The sequence below is a fragment of the Prionailurus bengalensis genome, chromosome A2 (genome assembly GCF_016509475.1).
Source record: "Prionailurus bengalensis isolate Pbe53 chromosome A2, Fcat_Pben_1.1_paternal_pri, whole genome shotgun sequence".
Taxonomy (NCBI): Eukaryota; Metazoa; Chordata; class Mammalia; order Carnivora; family Felidae; genus Prionailurus; species Prionailurus bengalensis.
Window position 1 is genome coordinate 64,398,928 of NC_057348.1, and position 16,876 is coordinate 64,415,803.

General features: G+C 49.4%; 1 protein-coding gene across 2 annotated transcripts in view; it reads right to left on the reverse strand.

Moving 5' to 3' along the window:
- The window catches only part of DDC (dopa decarboxylase), an 84,875-nt gene that overhangs the window by 36,947 nt on the left and 31,052 nt on the right, over positions 1-16,876 (reverse strand). For both annotated transcript variants that reach the window (XM_043588457.1, XM_043588458.1), the window contains exons 5-7: positions 16,701-16,835; positions 15,839-15,982; positions 897-963 (exon numbers count right to left, since the gene is read on the reverse strand). In XM_043588457.1, the coding sequence (XP_043444392.1) occupies positions 897-963; positions 15,839-15,982; positions 16,701-16,835 (346 nt within the window). The remainder of the gene's footprint in view (positions 1-896; positions 964-15,838; positions 15,983-16,700; positions 16,836-16,876) is intronic.

The window sequence follows — 16,876 nt, forward strand, 5'->3', positions numbered from 1 at the left end:
TCTTTCGGAGTCTCTGAAATGTCATCCCCAGGAGACCACCTGTGTGCTGTAGGTGAGGGGGGGAAGGGAGAGCAGCCCCAAAGAGCACAGGAAGCAGATTCTTCCCCGAAGAAATCCAGGGTTTTGGTGTTGATTTGCTTACGCACGTTAGGTCATTTGCTTCACTGCTTCCAGTCATTCCAGAAGAAGACACGTCAGACTTAACTGAAAGCCTTAACTGAAAGGCTCCCCATGAGCCTTGGGGGACTCGCTCCAAGAGTTCGAGTTTATTCCCTTGGGTGGCGAAACCTTGCAGCCCTTCCGTATGCGCGGAAGGACCTTTTCTTGGAGACAGTGTGTAGGCACAGGTTCAGCTAAGCTCAGCTCTTGTCCAGTTAGGGCCACCTTCTGGGCTTGTGCACTTCAAGCTAATGAGATATGTGCTATTGCAAATACAAGGAGAGTTCGGCAGGTGCGCCTGGGTGGCTCAGGCGGTTGAGTGTCCGACTTTGGCTCAGGTCGTGATCTCACGGTTTGTGGGTTCGAGCCCCGCGTCGGGCTCTGTGCTGACAGCTCGGAGCCTGGAACCTGCTTCGAGTTCTATGTCTCCCCCTCTCTCTACCCCTCCCCTGCTCACACGCTGTCTCTCTCTCTTTCAAAAATAAATAAACATTAAAAAAATTTTTTTAAACATTAAAAAAAACCAAGGAGAGTTTGGCAAACCATCGTCATATTAAGTTATTGTTATGTTCATATTACATTATATTGTAACATGCCTCGGACTCTCTAATCATATTATTCTCTCATATGACTTATGTCATTAATATTATGAAGGAGGAGAGCCCAGAGAAGGAGTTCCCCTCATATCTTCCTACACTGAGAACATTTTCCAAAAGAAACCTCCATCAGGTACTTACAGATCGGACCCACTTCTAAGAGACTGTCGAATGAGCAGCAGGACGTGGTCCCCAGCGTAGCCACCACCTGGAGAATACAAAGCAGACCTCTTTTTATTCCCTTTTTTTGGTCACGGTCGTAACGTCCTCATGCACGACCACTGCCCCACCCCGGTCGAGCCCAGAGCTTCGGATTCGGTGTTCGATCAGCGTCCGCTAGCTGAAGATACTAATCTGTAGATGTACCTTTAAGTCTTTGCACGGAGGCTTCCCAGCAGGGGGAGAGACATCTTCACACAGAAAACTAGGCTGCGAGGCTGGAAACAGTATTTGCATAGGACTCCCAGTGCATCCAGGAATGAAGCCCTTGGCCCCACGGACCGTGTCTCCTGTGCTCTGGTTGACCGATAAGAGCGTGTATATGAACTACGGTTACGGTGAATCGTTGCTTCTGCAAATGGGAGGTGTGGAGCTCCGTCTTAGTCTGGTGCATGTGGCATAGTGCACAGCAGAACAGCAGGAACCTTGCTCTGACCACCCTGGAACAGCCTCGCGGGCAGCTCAGAGCAACCCCAAGAGTTTGACCCGGAGTCCTGCCCACCAGCTTTCATGCGCTCGCCTTCCTTCTAAATGGCACTACTCCGAAGGGAATTTCAACCCTCAAAGATGAAGATTTGCTCTACCTAGATTCATGAGAAAGCCCTACAGATGCTGAAAACAATTTTTAAAGGTGTGTTCCAAGAAAGCATTGGGCACAGTTGGTCACACAAGTGGGAAATGTGGCCCCGATTCCTGTGGCCGCTCTTGGCCTCTGAGCACCTTAGAACACGGTGATAACACAGATACTGTCTGACCGGTTTCCCCACACCCACAGCTGTCTCTCCCCTGGACCCATGAAGCTGCTGAAGCCAGGTCAGTTTGCATCTTCTTTCTTTCTTTTCTTTTTTTTTTAAGTTTATTTATTTTGAGAAAAAGGGAGAGAGAGAGCCAGCAGGGGAGAGGCAGAGAGAGAGGGAGAGAGAGAGAATCCCAAGCAGGCTCTGCACTGTCAGTGGGGCTCGAACTCATGAACCCCGAGATCATGACCTGAGCCAAAGTTGGACACCCAACCGACTGAGCCACTCAGGCACCCTCTGCATCTTATTTCTTTGTATTGCCAGGAGTTTGCACTTTGCTGAACATGGAATAGGAACCGATCATTCACCAAGTGAATGAAAAGCATGTTGTGTTTATGAAACCGAAGGCCCTAATTGATTTACGATGCCAGCACCATCTGGATGATGAAATTTCTCCCTCGGTGTGACAAGAGTGCGAATTTTCATTCAATCTGATTTGAGAATCCAACTCAGCCCTTTTCTGAGCCCCCGCGAATACCCCGGCAGTGCCACGGGCCCTGAGAACAGACGTAAAGACACAAAGGGCAGAAACCCGCACAAACTAGTAAACCTGAGAACCTGGTCGGAGGCCCTTCTGGTTTCATTTCACCGAGGGCCACCTGCACTTGACCTGAGAACCCAATTTGCCAGAGAAAATCAAAGCGCTCCTGCCAGGGAGGCATTGTACCTGCCCCAAGGATGGTTCAGCTGACAAGTCCTGGCTCGCTGCTCACACGGTCACCTGGGCCAGACAGTAGCTGCCTGGGGACCAGAGTTGTCTTCTGCCCAGCGGCAGGGAGTGATTCCAAAGCAGGCCCTGGCCAGACTCTGGCAGGACTCACCGCAGCAATGGATTTGGGCCCCTGAGAGGGAACAGAGTGTTTCAGATGCTCTATTATTATTCAGGGGCGGTGAAGCCAACAGATTGGGAACCTAGTACCGTTGGCAGGATAGCTCGTCTTCTGTGCCGTTCCCAAGAGGCGGGGCCATGCTGTGCCACGCAGGGCCACACGGGGAAGGCACAGGGCCATCAGGAGGCACAGGGAGAGGGGCAGCATGGACGGGAACCTTTACTGCGTTTCCCACAGGAAGAAGCAGGTGAGGCAGGGTGAGTGGGTGGAGGGTTGGTTGTTTTGATCAATTTCAATAGGCCCCACGGCAAAGGGGGCTGTCCCTAGCTGTCCCTAGTGTCCCTGGCTCTGGGGTGATGAGGCTGGGGGGGGAGGCCTAGAGAGGAAGAGCCCCATAGAGGAGATGGATGGGGGTGTGGGCTCTGGGTTGGTTAGTTTGGTGAAAGACAACCCATTACCATCTCCAGGAATTGGCTAGTCCTGGGAGGGGCTGCCCCTGCAGGGTCAGCAAGGTCCTTAAGATGTCAAAGCCTCAGACATACAGAAAACAAAAATGCACGATGAATCCACCGACATTTAGGCCATGCACTTGGGGCAAAAACACCTGGGTTGGAGGCCCACCTCTGCCTCTCACCTGCAGCCAGCCGGACTTCTGTTTGCCACGTACAGCACAAAGGCATCGGGGGTGGGCCTGCCCAGCCTACTGGGTCCCACCGGGTCTAGATGCACCACATCGTGGTGTCTCAGCCCCCTTCCTTCCCACCGCCGCACACGCCTCCTCATCACCCACCCTCCGCGTCGCCTCATTTTCGCGAGACGACTCATTTCATGGGACTTCAGGTCAGCGTGCTCTTTTCCCCTTGTATTTGCACTTTCTTCCTGATTTAAAACTGAAGACCAAAATGCTTCATCTAAGGCACCCAGTTTGGCAAATAGAACCCCAGACGCTTAAAAGGCTTCGTGTCGCTAAAGGAGTAACAAACAATTATACAGATTAAAAAACCCACAGAACGGCTCAACCATCCAGCTATTGTGTGTCACGTATTTTTCTCAATCTTCACCATCTCTTAGGAACGATCTATCTCTCCTTCAGCAGTGCCTTCAGTTTCATCTGGTCTTCCACAAATTCTAACCGAAATAAATGCAATCACTTGTGTTTTTAAGACGACAGGGGGCGCCTGGGTGGCTCAGCCAGTTAAGCGTCCAACTTCAGCTCAGGTCATGATCTCACAGTTCATGAGTTCGAGCCCCGCGTCGGGCTCTGTGCTGACAGGTCAGAGCCTGGAGCCTGCTTTGGATTTTGTGTCTCCCTCTCTCTCTGCCCCTCCCCTGCTTGTGCTCTCTCCCTCTCTCCCTCTTGAAAATAAACATTAAAAAACATTTTTTTAAAAAAAGACAACATAGGGGCGCCTGGGTGGCGCAGTCGGTTAAGCGTCCGACTTCAGCCAGGTCACGATCTCGCGGTCCGTGAGTTCGAGCCCCGCGTCGGGCTCTGGGCCGATGGCTCAGAGCCTGGAGCCTGTTTCCGATTCTGTGTCTCCCTCTCTCTCTGCCCCTCCCCCGTTCATGCTCTGTCTCTCTCTGTCCCAAAAAAAAAAAAAAAAAAGACAACATATATGGTAAATATCCCCTTGTGAGAATTATTTTCTATCTGTGACCATTTGCACAGGAGAGTGTCTGAGATGATATCCACCAAATATTAATGGTGCTTGTCTCTTAAACTTTTTTTTAATGTTTATTTATTTTTTTCGAGAGAGACAGAGTGAGAGCAGAGGAGGGGCAGAGAGAGAGAGAGAGAGGGAGACACAGAATAGGAAGCAGGCTCCAGGCTCCGAGCTGTCAGCACAGAGCCCAATATGGGGCTCGAACCCATGAACCATGAGATCCCGACCTGAGCTGAAGTTGGATGCTTAATTGACTCAGCCCCCACCCCAGGCGCCCCAATAGTGCTTGTGTCTTAAGATGCGATTTTGGGTCCCATAAGGTAAACCTTCATTCTTGATGTTTTTGTCCTGAGTATAGAGCGTTTCTGTAAAAAAAAAAACAATAAAATCCTGCCCTGTCCTGGATGCGACCTCAGTTGGGAGGCAAGCGGGTGGGTGTGCTGAGCACTGACTAGGCCCGGCCTGGGGTTCTGCAGAGTATACACAGGGGCCTCAACAGCGGCAGGAGCCGGGTAGGTCTACGATCTGTACTTTACAGTTGGCTTAAGTGAGTCCTTGCCGGGGGATCGTGGACACACAGAGGGGCGGGAACAGATCAGCATTATGAACCCCGGTGTGATGAACTCTCGTTGTCCTGCCAGCTACTGAAGGAGCCCGGCGCCCTGAGCCGGGCCGGGTCCCCCCCTCCCCCCGCCCCCCGCTGACCTAGCCCGTGGATGGGCGGTGAGGACCGGGCTGGCTGGTGGCAGGGCCCAGCCTGCTGTGTTCTAGATGGCTACGGTCAGCTCGTCCTAATTCCCAGAAGCCCAGCACCTGCTCCGCTCCGGGGTCTGATTACCCCGGCTCAGCTCAGTGACGCTAACCTGATTTGGGCTGTGCCTCGGCGCCATAATCACATTTATGTAGGGGGAGGGAGGGCGGGGACGGTGCAGGCACCCCTCCCCTGAGAGCCCACAGTGGTTCTGCGGCCCCAGGCGCACGTCCCCTTCGGGGGCAGACCTGCCTCCCCGCCCTCGTTGCTGTGGCTCTGACATGCACTCGGGGGCACAGCCCTCTGCCCGTGGCCGGACCTTGTCAAGTCGGCTCTAAGGACCGCAAACCCCCACAGGGAAGAAAGGGAGACTATTACAAGCCCCACGCAAGTCTGTGGAGCGGCCCTGGTGCAGACCTGCCAAATGTGCCCGTGCTCTCAGCAGAGGTCCCCGGGTCCTGAGACGTCTGCAGTCACTTCGCAAATGTACGGAAGGCGTTGGGTCTGCATCTCAGAATTATGCACGTGGTTATTATTCAGAATTGTGACCCACCAGATGGACGGCTTCAACGGAACAACCGGGCGATACGTCCAAGTCCAAGCTGCAGCCCTTCTAGATCTCTCTCTGGCTTCGGGGTCCCTTAGTTGAGGGATCCGTTTAAGATACCAAACCTACTGCAGGTCCTCGAGCCTCCTGTGACCTCTCAGGCCTCTGTGCCTTTGTCGTAATCTTTTCTTCCACAAGAAGGGGACTGTGCCCATCAGCGCTGCCTGTGTTATCCCCTAAGCACATGGCTTAACCTGCGATCTCTTAGCCAAAGTGTTCTCCCGTCTCCCCTGGAGGGTTAATCACACCCCTTCCCTCTGCATGTATAGAGACCAGAGAGTGCAACCAGAGAGTTGACCAGAGAGTGCAGAGACTGGGGAACGTGTACCTTCCCACCAAGAACCACTCCCTCGGGAAAGGGACCCACCCTTCATTGGTCCCCGAGGGGCCGGCACACGCGTGGCCTAAAGGCCCGGACCTTTGCTGGACAGAGAGGGAGGTGCCTATGGAGGAGCCTGCAAACCTGCCTGTGCTCTGAAACACGGGATCAGCCCGCGTCTGTGGCTCCTGCCAGACTGCCACAGGTGCCCTCAAACGTTAGCCGGAATCTTGGGCTCGAGAGCCAAATTCCAACATGGCGCCTCCGTCGGGTGCCCAGTCTCCCTTCAGGAAAATAAAACTGGGGTGTGTTCTTCCTGACGCTGAGTGGTCTTCCCTCAAATACTTGGATCTCCCCTTCTTACCAGGCCTCTTCCCTGAGCGTAAGCACACACTTTGGGCTCATTTCTGCACACCCGCCGTGTTCTGCACCACCTCGCCCCCTCCCCGGGGAGGCCACTGCCGTGGGCGGGGCTCGTTTTGTAGGGTAACTTTGAATTGATGCCGACTGAAGACAGTCACCCAGTCTGAGGCCTCTGTGATAACGGACAGACCACCGGAGGCCAAGTCATCACCGAGCTCTGCCCACCAGGCTTCAAAGCCCACCTGAGCCTCTCCGCCACCAGAAGGGTTCTGAAAATACTCATCAGCCTGTGTCTCTCTTCAGCTAAAGACTCCCTTAGTGACTACGTGTTGCCCTTAGGGAAGGCCCGTCTTCCTCACGCTCGTCCCCTCATGATCTCACCACTGTCTCTGCAGCCCGCCTCCTACACCCCTCCCTTCACACCCCTCCGTGCACTCCTGCGCCGGGCGGTGAAGACCCTCGCAGCTTCTGGGACCTCACATCCGTGATCTCCCTGCCCTCCTGCAGACAGCAGTGCAACACGGTGCGTGAAGCGGGAACTCTGGGATCACGTCACAGTGCAACCTTCATGGCTCTAGCAAGTTCTGAGCCTGTCTTGCCCTTCGGTCTGCTGGGATGCAATACATTCTCATCGCTATTTCCTTTCCCTGGAGTGCGTGACCCAAGCAGCCCATGAACAGCACCCCCACCCCAGCCCCGCCCCGGCTCAGCCTACATCCCTCACTTTTCCAAGACTGTGGCTCCCATAGCAACTCTTTCCTGATCCCCGTGTTCCCATGGTGACAATGACTGGCTTGCTTGTTTCGTTGATCACGCTGCACCTTCTGCGAATGACTGTTCACTTAGCATCTCTGTCTGACCCATAAGATCCTCGAGGGCCCCGTCATCCGCAGCCCACAGGCCCGGCATGCAGCGGTTACCCAATACACGTGAATGAATCGGCGACTATTACACATCCCATCAGGGTAAGTTGTGAAATACAACGAGTGGACGTATCCAGCACCTGCTGCTAAGACCACTATTTGGTCCACCATTTGCCTGAGAGCCCACTGACAAGGATTATAAAATGTACTCAGGGTAGTTGCCTCCTAAAATGTCCCGACAAAGGCTTTGGCCCCTCTGAAATGCCTCCAAAGGATGCCTTGTTGCAAAGTCCTCACAAAGCCACGGGCACAGAGTGGTGGCCAAAGTGAAATGCTACGCTGCCTTCCGAAATCCCACCACTGAATTATGAACGCATGTTCTGATCTCCCTTCCTTGGTGCAGAATCACGAATATGTGATGAATACATGTGTTCAGGACAACATCCTGTAGAGCATATTCAAATAAGGACAATACGAATTTTTTTTCTCACGATTCCCGAGGGAAGACCACAAAATTCTATATGAAATAAGATGAAACTCAGTCTTTAACGTTCTGGATCACTGTATCACTCCATAGACCTATCTGGATTTCCATCAAAGATGAAGAAAAAAAGCACTAAGAGAAATTAGAGGTTTTGATGTTGGTGAGGAAATGGGTGAGGGGGATCTTATCATTCAGTACACCATTGGTTTTTGGTATTGCCGTTATAAGGCACACAGAATTAACTAATCATGAATCCAGGTACATATAAGACTGTAATTAAAATGTAAATTCTAGGGGCGCCTGGGTGGCGCAGTCGGTTAAGCATCCAACTTCAGCCAGGTCACGATCTCGTGGTCCGTGAGTTCGAGCCCCGCGTCGGGCTCTGGGCTGATGGCTCGGAGCCTGGAGCCTGTTTCCGATTCTGTGTCTCCCTCTCTCTCTGCCCCTCCCCCACTCATGCTCTGTCTCTCTCTGTCCCAAAAATAAATAAACGTTGAAAAAAAAAATTTTTTTAAAAATGTAAATTCTAGAGTAAGTAAAGGCTCACATCCTAATGAAGGAGCACATAAATGGGCAAAAGGGAGCAGGGAACATTTTGGATAAATAATACATCATCTGCCTCCCACTAATATCCCTGCCATTAGCGAATCGTGTTGGAATGACTGGACATTCAAAGCCCAAAACACAACTGCATCTGGCCACCGACCTTACCCCCCTCACAAAAACTAACTCAAAGTGGATTACAGACCTAAATGTAAAATGTAAAATGCCTAAATGATGACACAGGAGAAAACCTACATCCTCTTGGGTGTGGCGATGAGTTTGTGGTCACCACACCAAAGGCGGCGTCCAAGAAAGAAAACGTTGATGAGACAGACTTGAGGAAAATCAGAAACTCCTGCTCCACAAAAGACATTGCAGAGAATGAAAAGCTACCCATTGGGAGAATATATTTGCCAAACGCATCTCTTGATAAAGGACTGGTATCCAAATTACAAAAGGAAGTCCTCAAACCCAACAAGAAAATACACAACCCAACTAACACAGGGGCGAAAGATCGGAACTGACACCTCGCCAAAGAAGATATTCAAACGTCAGATAAGCATACGACAAAATCTTCTACGGGGTACGTCGGTAGGGAGTCTGAAATGAAAACAACTTTCAGATACCAACAGACACCTATGGGAACGGCTAAAATCGAAAACACCGACACCACCAAATGCTGGTGCGGATGTGGCAAAACAGTAACTCTGATTTCATGGCTCGTAGAAACGCAAAATGGTACAGCTGCTTTGGAAGACTCTGGCAGTTTCTCATAAAAACCAAATGTTCTCTTACCATACAACCAAGCAATTATGTGGGTTCCTGTTCATTTACTCAGATGAGTTGAAAACTTGTGTCCACACAAAAACCTGCACGTGATGCTCATAGCACTCTTCAAATAATTGCCGAAATTCGGAAGCAACCGAGATGTCTGTGATATTGTCATTTATAATAAGAAATATATTATATATATATATATATATATATATATATATATTTGGTCTTTGTCCCCATTTCCAGCACAGAGCTCCTAAAACCCTTGGAACTGAATAAGCCAGGAAGTCCATAAAGGCGTCTTTTGTCACGTTAATGAGAAGCGGCAAGGTCACCTAAGGATGCTGGCTGGCTCTCAAGGGAACCAATCCTGTTACTGGAGCATTGGAACTGTTAAGTCCCACCCCTGCCCTCCAGGGAGGGGAGGGCGTTGAAGATTGAGTTCAATCACCAATGATCCGTGATTCAACCCGTCATGCCTATGTAATGAAGCCTCTATAACACCCCAAAAGCGGGTTGGTAGAACCTGAGGGCCAGTGAACAGGCGGAGATTTGGGGACAGTGGGACCAGGAGAGGACATGGAAGTTCCACGCCCCTTCCCCAGATCTTGCCCCCCCCACGTTTCCTCCACCTGGTCCTTCCTGAGTTTTATCCTTCTCTAACAAACCAGTGATTTAGCAAGTAAGATGTCTGAGTTCTGTGAGCTGCTCTAACAAATTAATCAAACCCAAGGGAGGGGGTCACTGGCATTTCTGATCTATAGCAGTTGGTCAGGTGACAGGTGACAACCTGGAGTTACAACTGGCAACTGAAGTGAGGCAGTCTTGTAAGACTGGGATCGAATGGTCCACTATCCAGGTAGATAGTATCAGAATCGAGGTAATTGTTCAATGGTAGTGGAAAACCTCTGAGTCAGAGGTGGGTGCGGGATATTAATGTCCTTCAATAGGTACATCCAAACAATGAGATACTATTTGGTGATTTAAAAAAAAAGAGAGAGCTGGGGCACCTGGGTGGCTCAGTCGGTTAAGCATCTGACTTCGGCTCAGGTCATGATCTCACGGTTCATGGGTTCGAGCCCCGCATCGGGCTCTGCGCTGACAGCTCGGAGACTGGAGCCTGCTTCTAATTCTGTGTCTCCCTCTCTCTGCCCCTGCCCTGCTCACGCTCTGTCTCTCTTTGTCTCTCAAAATGAATAAACATTAATTTTTTTAAAAATTAATCCATCCAATTAAACATGGGCAAAGGACATGAAGACACATTTCACTGCCAAGGCCATATGGGTGGCAAAGAAACACACCGAAAGATGTTCGACATCATTAGTCATCAGGGAAATGCAAATAGTGATATCCCTACTCTCCTACCAAAACACCTAGAATTTAAAAATAGTGACAATAACAAATGCTGTTGAGGACGCACAGCCTTAATTCCTCACACATGGTTGGTAGAGGCATAAAATGGTACAGCCTCTCTGGAAAACAGTTTGACAGTTTCTTGAAAAGGTAAATAAACTCACAGCTAGCATATCACACTCAATTGCGTTCTTGGGAATTTTTGCCAGAGAAATGAAAACATATGTTTGCCCAAATACCTGTGCGTAAATGGTCCTGGAAGCTTTATTTTCAGTTTCGTGTTTTTGGACTCTTTATGTGCAATCACCCAACCCTGGAAACAACTCTGATGTCCTCAGTAGGTAAACGGTTAAACAGACTGGGTTACCAAGAAGGTGGTGCCAAACTGCTGTGGTGAGTCAGTAAAAATAACCGGGTATCGATTCATGCCGCACTCTGGACAGACCTCAAGGTCATTATGCCGAGTGAGAAAAGCCGGCTGCAAAAGGCGACAGGCTTTGTGATTGCGTGTGTATAACACGCTCAAAGTGAGGAGAGCAGGGCGTTAGCGTGTGTGAAGAGGTGGGGAGGGGACATCTTTGTGGTGATGGAGAAGTTCTGCATCCTGGCTGCGGGGGTGGGGGGAGGTGACGTGAACTTACACGCGTGGCAATGACATAAGACTACATGCACACATAGCAATGTCAGCTTCCGGGCTCTGTTACTGCACTATCGTGTGCAAGCTGTAACAACGGGGGAAAACTGGGTGAAAGGGACGAGGGGGGTCTCCGCATATGAACCTTGTTATTTTCTCTTTAATCTACAAGTGTTCAAAATAAGAACTTAAAACCTTCCAATATTTTAAACCAAGAACATGACATATTCATGTATCGGCCAGACATAACTAGAGAGAGACTTGATGAACGATAAATAGGGGTAAATTGTACATAGGGATTGAGCATAGGGATTTTAAGAATGGAGGGAAGCGGGGGGCGCCTGGGTGGCTCAGTCGGTTGAGCATCCAACTTTGGCTCAGGTCATGATCTTGCAGTTGACGAGTTCAAGCCCCGAGTCAGGTTCTGTGCTGACAGCTCAGAGCCTGGAGCCTGCTTCGGATTCTGTGTCTCCCTCCCTTTCTGTGTCCCTCCCCCACTCATGCTCTGTCTCTCTCAGTCTCAAAAATAAATAAACATTAAAAAAAAAAAACAAAAAAGAATGGGTGGCAGGTATACAGAAGAGCATCAGAGGTCATGGGCGCTGGGAGGGACAACCCAACACCTGTGCAGAGTCCCAGAAGGGGAGGGAAGAATGTGCAGAAGCAAACTTTGGAGAGATGATGTGTAAGACTTTCCCTACACTGAGGACAAGTGACAAGTTACAGATTCTGGAAGCTCTGTGAAACCCAAGGAGAATAAGCATGAGGAAGCAATCTACTTTCGTCCTGGTAAAACTGCCTAGACGCAAAGACAGAAGGCAAATACTGCAAGCAATCAGAGGGCGAAAGAAGTCACATTGCCACATTACCTCTAAAAGTCACAGTGAGACTGATGAGTGACATCCCACCAGAGGTGATGGGAGAAGGATGCCAATGGGCTTACGCATTTAATCTGCCAAAGGAAGAGAACGTCTAGCCTGGAACTCTAGACCCAGCAAAAATATTGAAAGGGGAAGGCAACATAAAGACGTTTTCAGAGAAACAAGAACAGAGGGAGTTGTATCAAAATAGGAAAGAAATTATAAAGATAGTTTTTCAGACAGAAAAAAAAATGATTCCAGGTGAAAATAAGAAAACATAGGAAAGAAAGATCAATGGCAGGGCGCCTGGGTGGCTCAGTCGGTTGGGTGTCCGACTTCAGCTCAGGTCATGATCTCATGGTTTGTGGGTTTAAGCCCCGCATCAGGCTCTGTGCTGATGGCTCAGAGCCTGGATCCTGCTTTGGATTCTGTCTCTCTCTCTCTCTCTCTCTCTCTCTCTCTCTCCCTGCCCCTCCCCCACCCCCACTGTATCCCTCTCTCAAAAACAAACATTAAAAATAATCACTAAAAAAAGGAAATAAGAAAAACTCAAACCATCTAACACCTAAAAGATCTAGAAAAAGAAAAAAAACAAAATGTAAAGTTAGTAGAAGGAAGGAAATAATAAAGATTAAAGTAGAAATAAATGAAATAGAGACCTCCCCCCCCAAAAAAAAAGAAAATAGGAAAGAAAGGATCAATAAACCAGGAGCTGGTTCTTTGAAAACATGAACAAAATTGATAACCTTTTAGCCAGACCCATAAGTAAAAAAAGGGAGAAAACCCAAATACATCATAAATTAGAGAGAAGTAACAACTATACCACAGAAATAAAAAGGATTGTATTGGAATGCTATGAAGAATGGCATGCCAACAAATTGGACAACCTAGAAGAAATGGGCAAATTCCTAGAAACACACAATCTTCCAAAACTAAATTAGAAGGAAATAGAAAATTTGAATAGACTGATTACTAGTAACAAAATTGAATCCGTAATCAAAAATTCCCAACAAGTAAAAGTCAAGACCAGATGACATCACAGATGAGTTCTACTAAACATTTAAAGGAGAGTTAATACCAGGGTGCCTCAGTGGCTCAGTCGGCTGAGCATCCGACTTCAGCTCAGGTCATGATCTCACGGTTCATGGATTTGAGCCCCACGTCAGGCTCTGTGCTGACGGCTCAGAGCCTGGATCCTGCTTCAGATTCTGTCTCTCCCTCTCTCCCTGCCCCTGTCCCATGCTGTCTCTCTCCAAAAATGAGTAAACATTAAAAAAAAAAAAAAAGACAAGAAAGCAGAGAAAAACCATCATATAAGAGGCGGACCAGATAGACAGCTATGCACTTCAGTGTGTCAACAATTACTTTAAGTAAATGGACAAATTTGAGAAAAATTATCATGTTGGACTTATAAACAAATGAAAAAGAAAAAAAAAAACGAGCAGCAACTGTAGCCTGCACACAGGAGACTCATTTTAGGTGTAAGAGAACAGGAAAGGAAAGGAAGACACTGGGAAAATGTATCCCCTGACCACTAACCCATAGAAACCGGATGTAACTGCAGTGACCTCACTGTATGCAGATTTCATAGAGATAAAGAGAGCATTTTGCAGTGACGAATGGGTCGTTCGGCGGGAAGGTTTGACGATTCTAGACGCGTGTGCAGCTGGGTACGGAAACTTCAAATCTGTCAACTACACCCGGGTCAAACATAAAACAAGCCATGGGCAGGTCTATAAGCCACAGCTGAGATGTTCCCAGTCGTCCCTAAGGAGACAAGTTGCATTGCCCTGGTCGTTACAAGATTGAAATTGATTTTGTGTCCTCACTTTCTTGGGCTTGACCTGGGAACCAACTGTTTTTCTATTTTGTCTGTTTTCCCAATGGAATGTTGTCCTTTGACTTCTCGAAAATCTGAGCCTTCTTTTAAGATTTGCTTTATAATATATACTGTATTTCCTGCCAGCGTTTGCCCTTTTGTTTACGAGTCCTGTGGTTTTTATGAAATGAAATCTTCTCATCGTTTTATGTGGTGTATTCCATTGCCTTCGTTCTTCAAATCTGCAAGAGTGGGTTTTAATGTATTTATTTTTCCCGAGATAGGATATTCTGGTGAGTCTTAGTTAGTGACGGCATAGGTGCAGAAAAGTTTACCTTGTGTAAAAGGAATCCTTTCAGACCATCAGGGGATTGTCTGTCGGAATTTTAAAGGTAGTCTTTCCTTCTAACTAGAAGGATCTTCCTTCCAAATCTTTAGATGACAAATATTTATTGTGCTTCTGCTAAGGGGCAGGTCAGGTTCAAGGAGCTGGACAAAGCGACTATTAACCAGACCCGCCCTCCGCGTAGCTCACAGTGTGGCGGGAGGAGAGAGGCAGTAACAACTATACAAATAAACGTGTATTTCATGCAAGATGGGAAAATGAAGCAGGACGGGGTGACTAAGGTGACCTCTGGCTCAGCCTATTGCAGGCTGACAGCTGCCTTGGCAGTCAGTCCCTCCCACCAGCTACGTCTGAGTGGGGATCCAAGTTTGTATCAAATCATGCCTTCCGTGCCTTCCCCAGGTCACACGTTAGGTATTCAACGAGTGGTGGTTGATTCAAATCGATGAAAACAATTTTTTTTTTTTGAGAATAAAAGCTTGTCTCGAAGATTAATTCTTAAATAAAAAAGAGTGGGCATGATTCACACGAGGTCCATAAAGTCTGTCGCACCTAGATTGTTCTAACAAGTAGGAGATGCTCAGATATGTTCAAGAGGAACCTGAGGATCTTGATTTGTTTCTAAAATCTCCCCAGTTTGTTCGAAAAGCTCCCTTCCCAGAACTTCTGGTAAAAGTAACTGGGGCAGGGCCTGGACATCAGTAGAGGGTAACACCACGGACTGTGCCTAACTCGTTCTGCGAATGTTCCACAAGACGAGCAAATGTTTCTAGCAAATTTTAACTTGCTGAACGAGCGATGTCTTGTGAAACAAGTCGTACGTGATGCCGAACGTCACATGATCACAACTGAGCTAAAGGTTCTTGAAATTCGCTTTGATATACGAGCGCTTTGGATGACGAGCGTGTTTCCGGGACGAATTATGCTCGCAAACCAAGGTGTGACCGTGTTTTCAGAGCTCCCCCGGTAACTCCAGTATACAGCCAGGTTGGACACCACCAGCCTGGGGCCACGATCACATCTTAATTGTCATTACGCGTGACGCGTCAGTCCTCAGCTCTGCACGCTGCCATGGCCGCGTCGGATGCGACAACTCCAGGCTCTCGCTGTAACACTATTTCTTCCCCGCTAGAAAATGCCCATCTGTGCACAAGAAAACCTGGTGCTATTTGGCCAGTTATGTATTTTACCTAGAATTAGTGCTGGTTTGCAACCTATCGCTTGTGATGCATCTTGGTATCTGCTAAGAATACCGGTCTGGGTGGCCAACGCTTTCTGTGTTTTATTGTTAACGTGGTTCACTGGGTCCATCATGCCACCCTCATGACAGAGCACCTACCAAGGCACAGAGTGCTGTCAAGGGACAACCATACGGTGTCGCATTTAACAGGAGCAGAAACAAGGCTTGTTGGCTTAACCAGGATCCTCCAGGCTGGGTGCTCTGCTTACTTCTTTCTGAGACTAGGCAGGCGGAGGCACAAATAAATGGGAGTCACGCTCCTGGGGTGCCTCGGTGGCTCAGTCAGTTGAGCGTCCAACTGGAGCTAGGGTCATGATCTCACAGTTCATGAGTTTGAGCCCCACATCGGGCTCCGTTGCTGTCAGCACAGAACCTGCTATGGATCCTCTGTACCCCACCCCCTCTCTGCCCTCCCCTGCTTGCTCTCTCTCTCTCTGTCAAAAATGAATAAACATTAAAAAAATGTAAATGGAGTCATGCTCCAGCGTTCCTCAAGGAGCAGTCAGCTGATGATGCATGAACCGCCTACCCTGTGACCAGCATGGCACCCTTCCCCAGACCCAAGCAGGGCTCTGAGACCCCCAGGGGGCCCTACCCAAGAGGCATAGTTGACTTACAAAGAAAGGAATCAGGCCCTCCGCTTTGTCTCTCTCCATAGCTTCCTGCAGGGCAGAACCACGCATAGCAAACTTGCCATCAGAAGGGATGGCTTTCATTTTCACTCCTCCAATTAATCCGGCTCTTTCCACTGAGGAGTGTGCCTGGAAAGAAAGCGGCAGAGTTAGATTCTTGCGTGCGTGTTCCGTGAGGGAGACAGAGCCCCTGGCTCTGCAGAGAGCTTCCAGGGCTGCACAGCGCCCCCCCCCCCCCCCCCCCCCCCCCCCGCCAACCCCTGCACCTGATTCTGGAATCTCGCTTTGCGGTTTAGTGAACGAGCAACAAAATAAAGTCTGAAGTAGAGGTAGCACACCCGCTTCTTGTCTGGGGGTTCCTCTTACCATGGGGCTTTGGGCAGCTCAGGGGCCAAGTTCAGTGCATGGTGTCTGGAGCGAAGAAGCCAACGACACAGCATCGTTCCTGGATGGTGGGTCTCAGGAGCCCCCAGGAAGGCCGGTTCTTACTGACAGCTCCCCCTCGCTGCCCTGCGGCCCCCACCTCCACCGACTCCTACTTGACTCCATCCTGGGGTCTGGACCTCTCCGGTATGGGGATCCAGCTCCCAGTTGGCGACAGCAGTTGCAGGATCGCAAGACCTGAGGGCCTGGGGGGACTCCAGGCCCTTCCCCCGTGACCCCAGTGTACCTCCAAGACCTCACGTGCACACTGAGAAAATAATGAACGTCCACTTCCAAGCACAGTTATAAAAACGACTGACAGGTTGCATGGTATTGTTTTGATCTGATTTGACCTCCAACAAGACATTCAGATCTTGGAGACTCAGGGGGGCTTTGGACCAACACGCTCAGCCAACACACTCACCTGATCCGATGAGTAAGCCACTAGCTTTTCCATGATGGCGCCCTGCGTCAGCCCGGGGGAGGCGGCCTGCAGGCGGCGGGTCGCTTTGGTTCGAGCGGCCAGCAGGGCCATCAGAGTGGCCTCACTGGCACTTCCCTAGATCAAAGAAAGGGTCGAAATGAGCTTCAAAGTGCAGC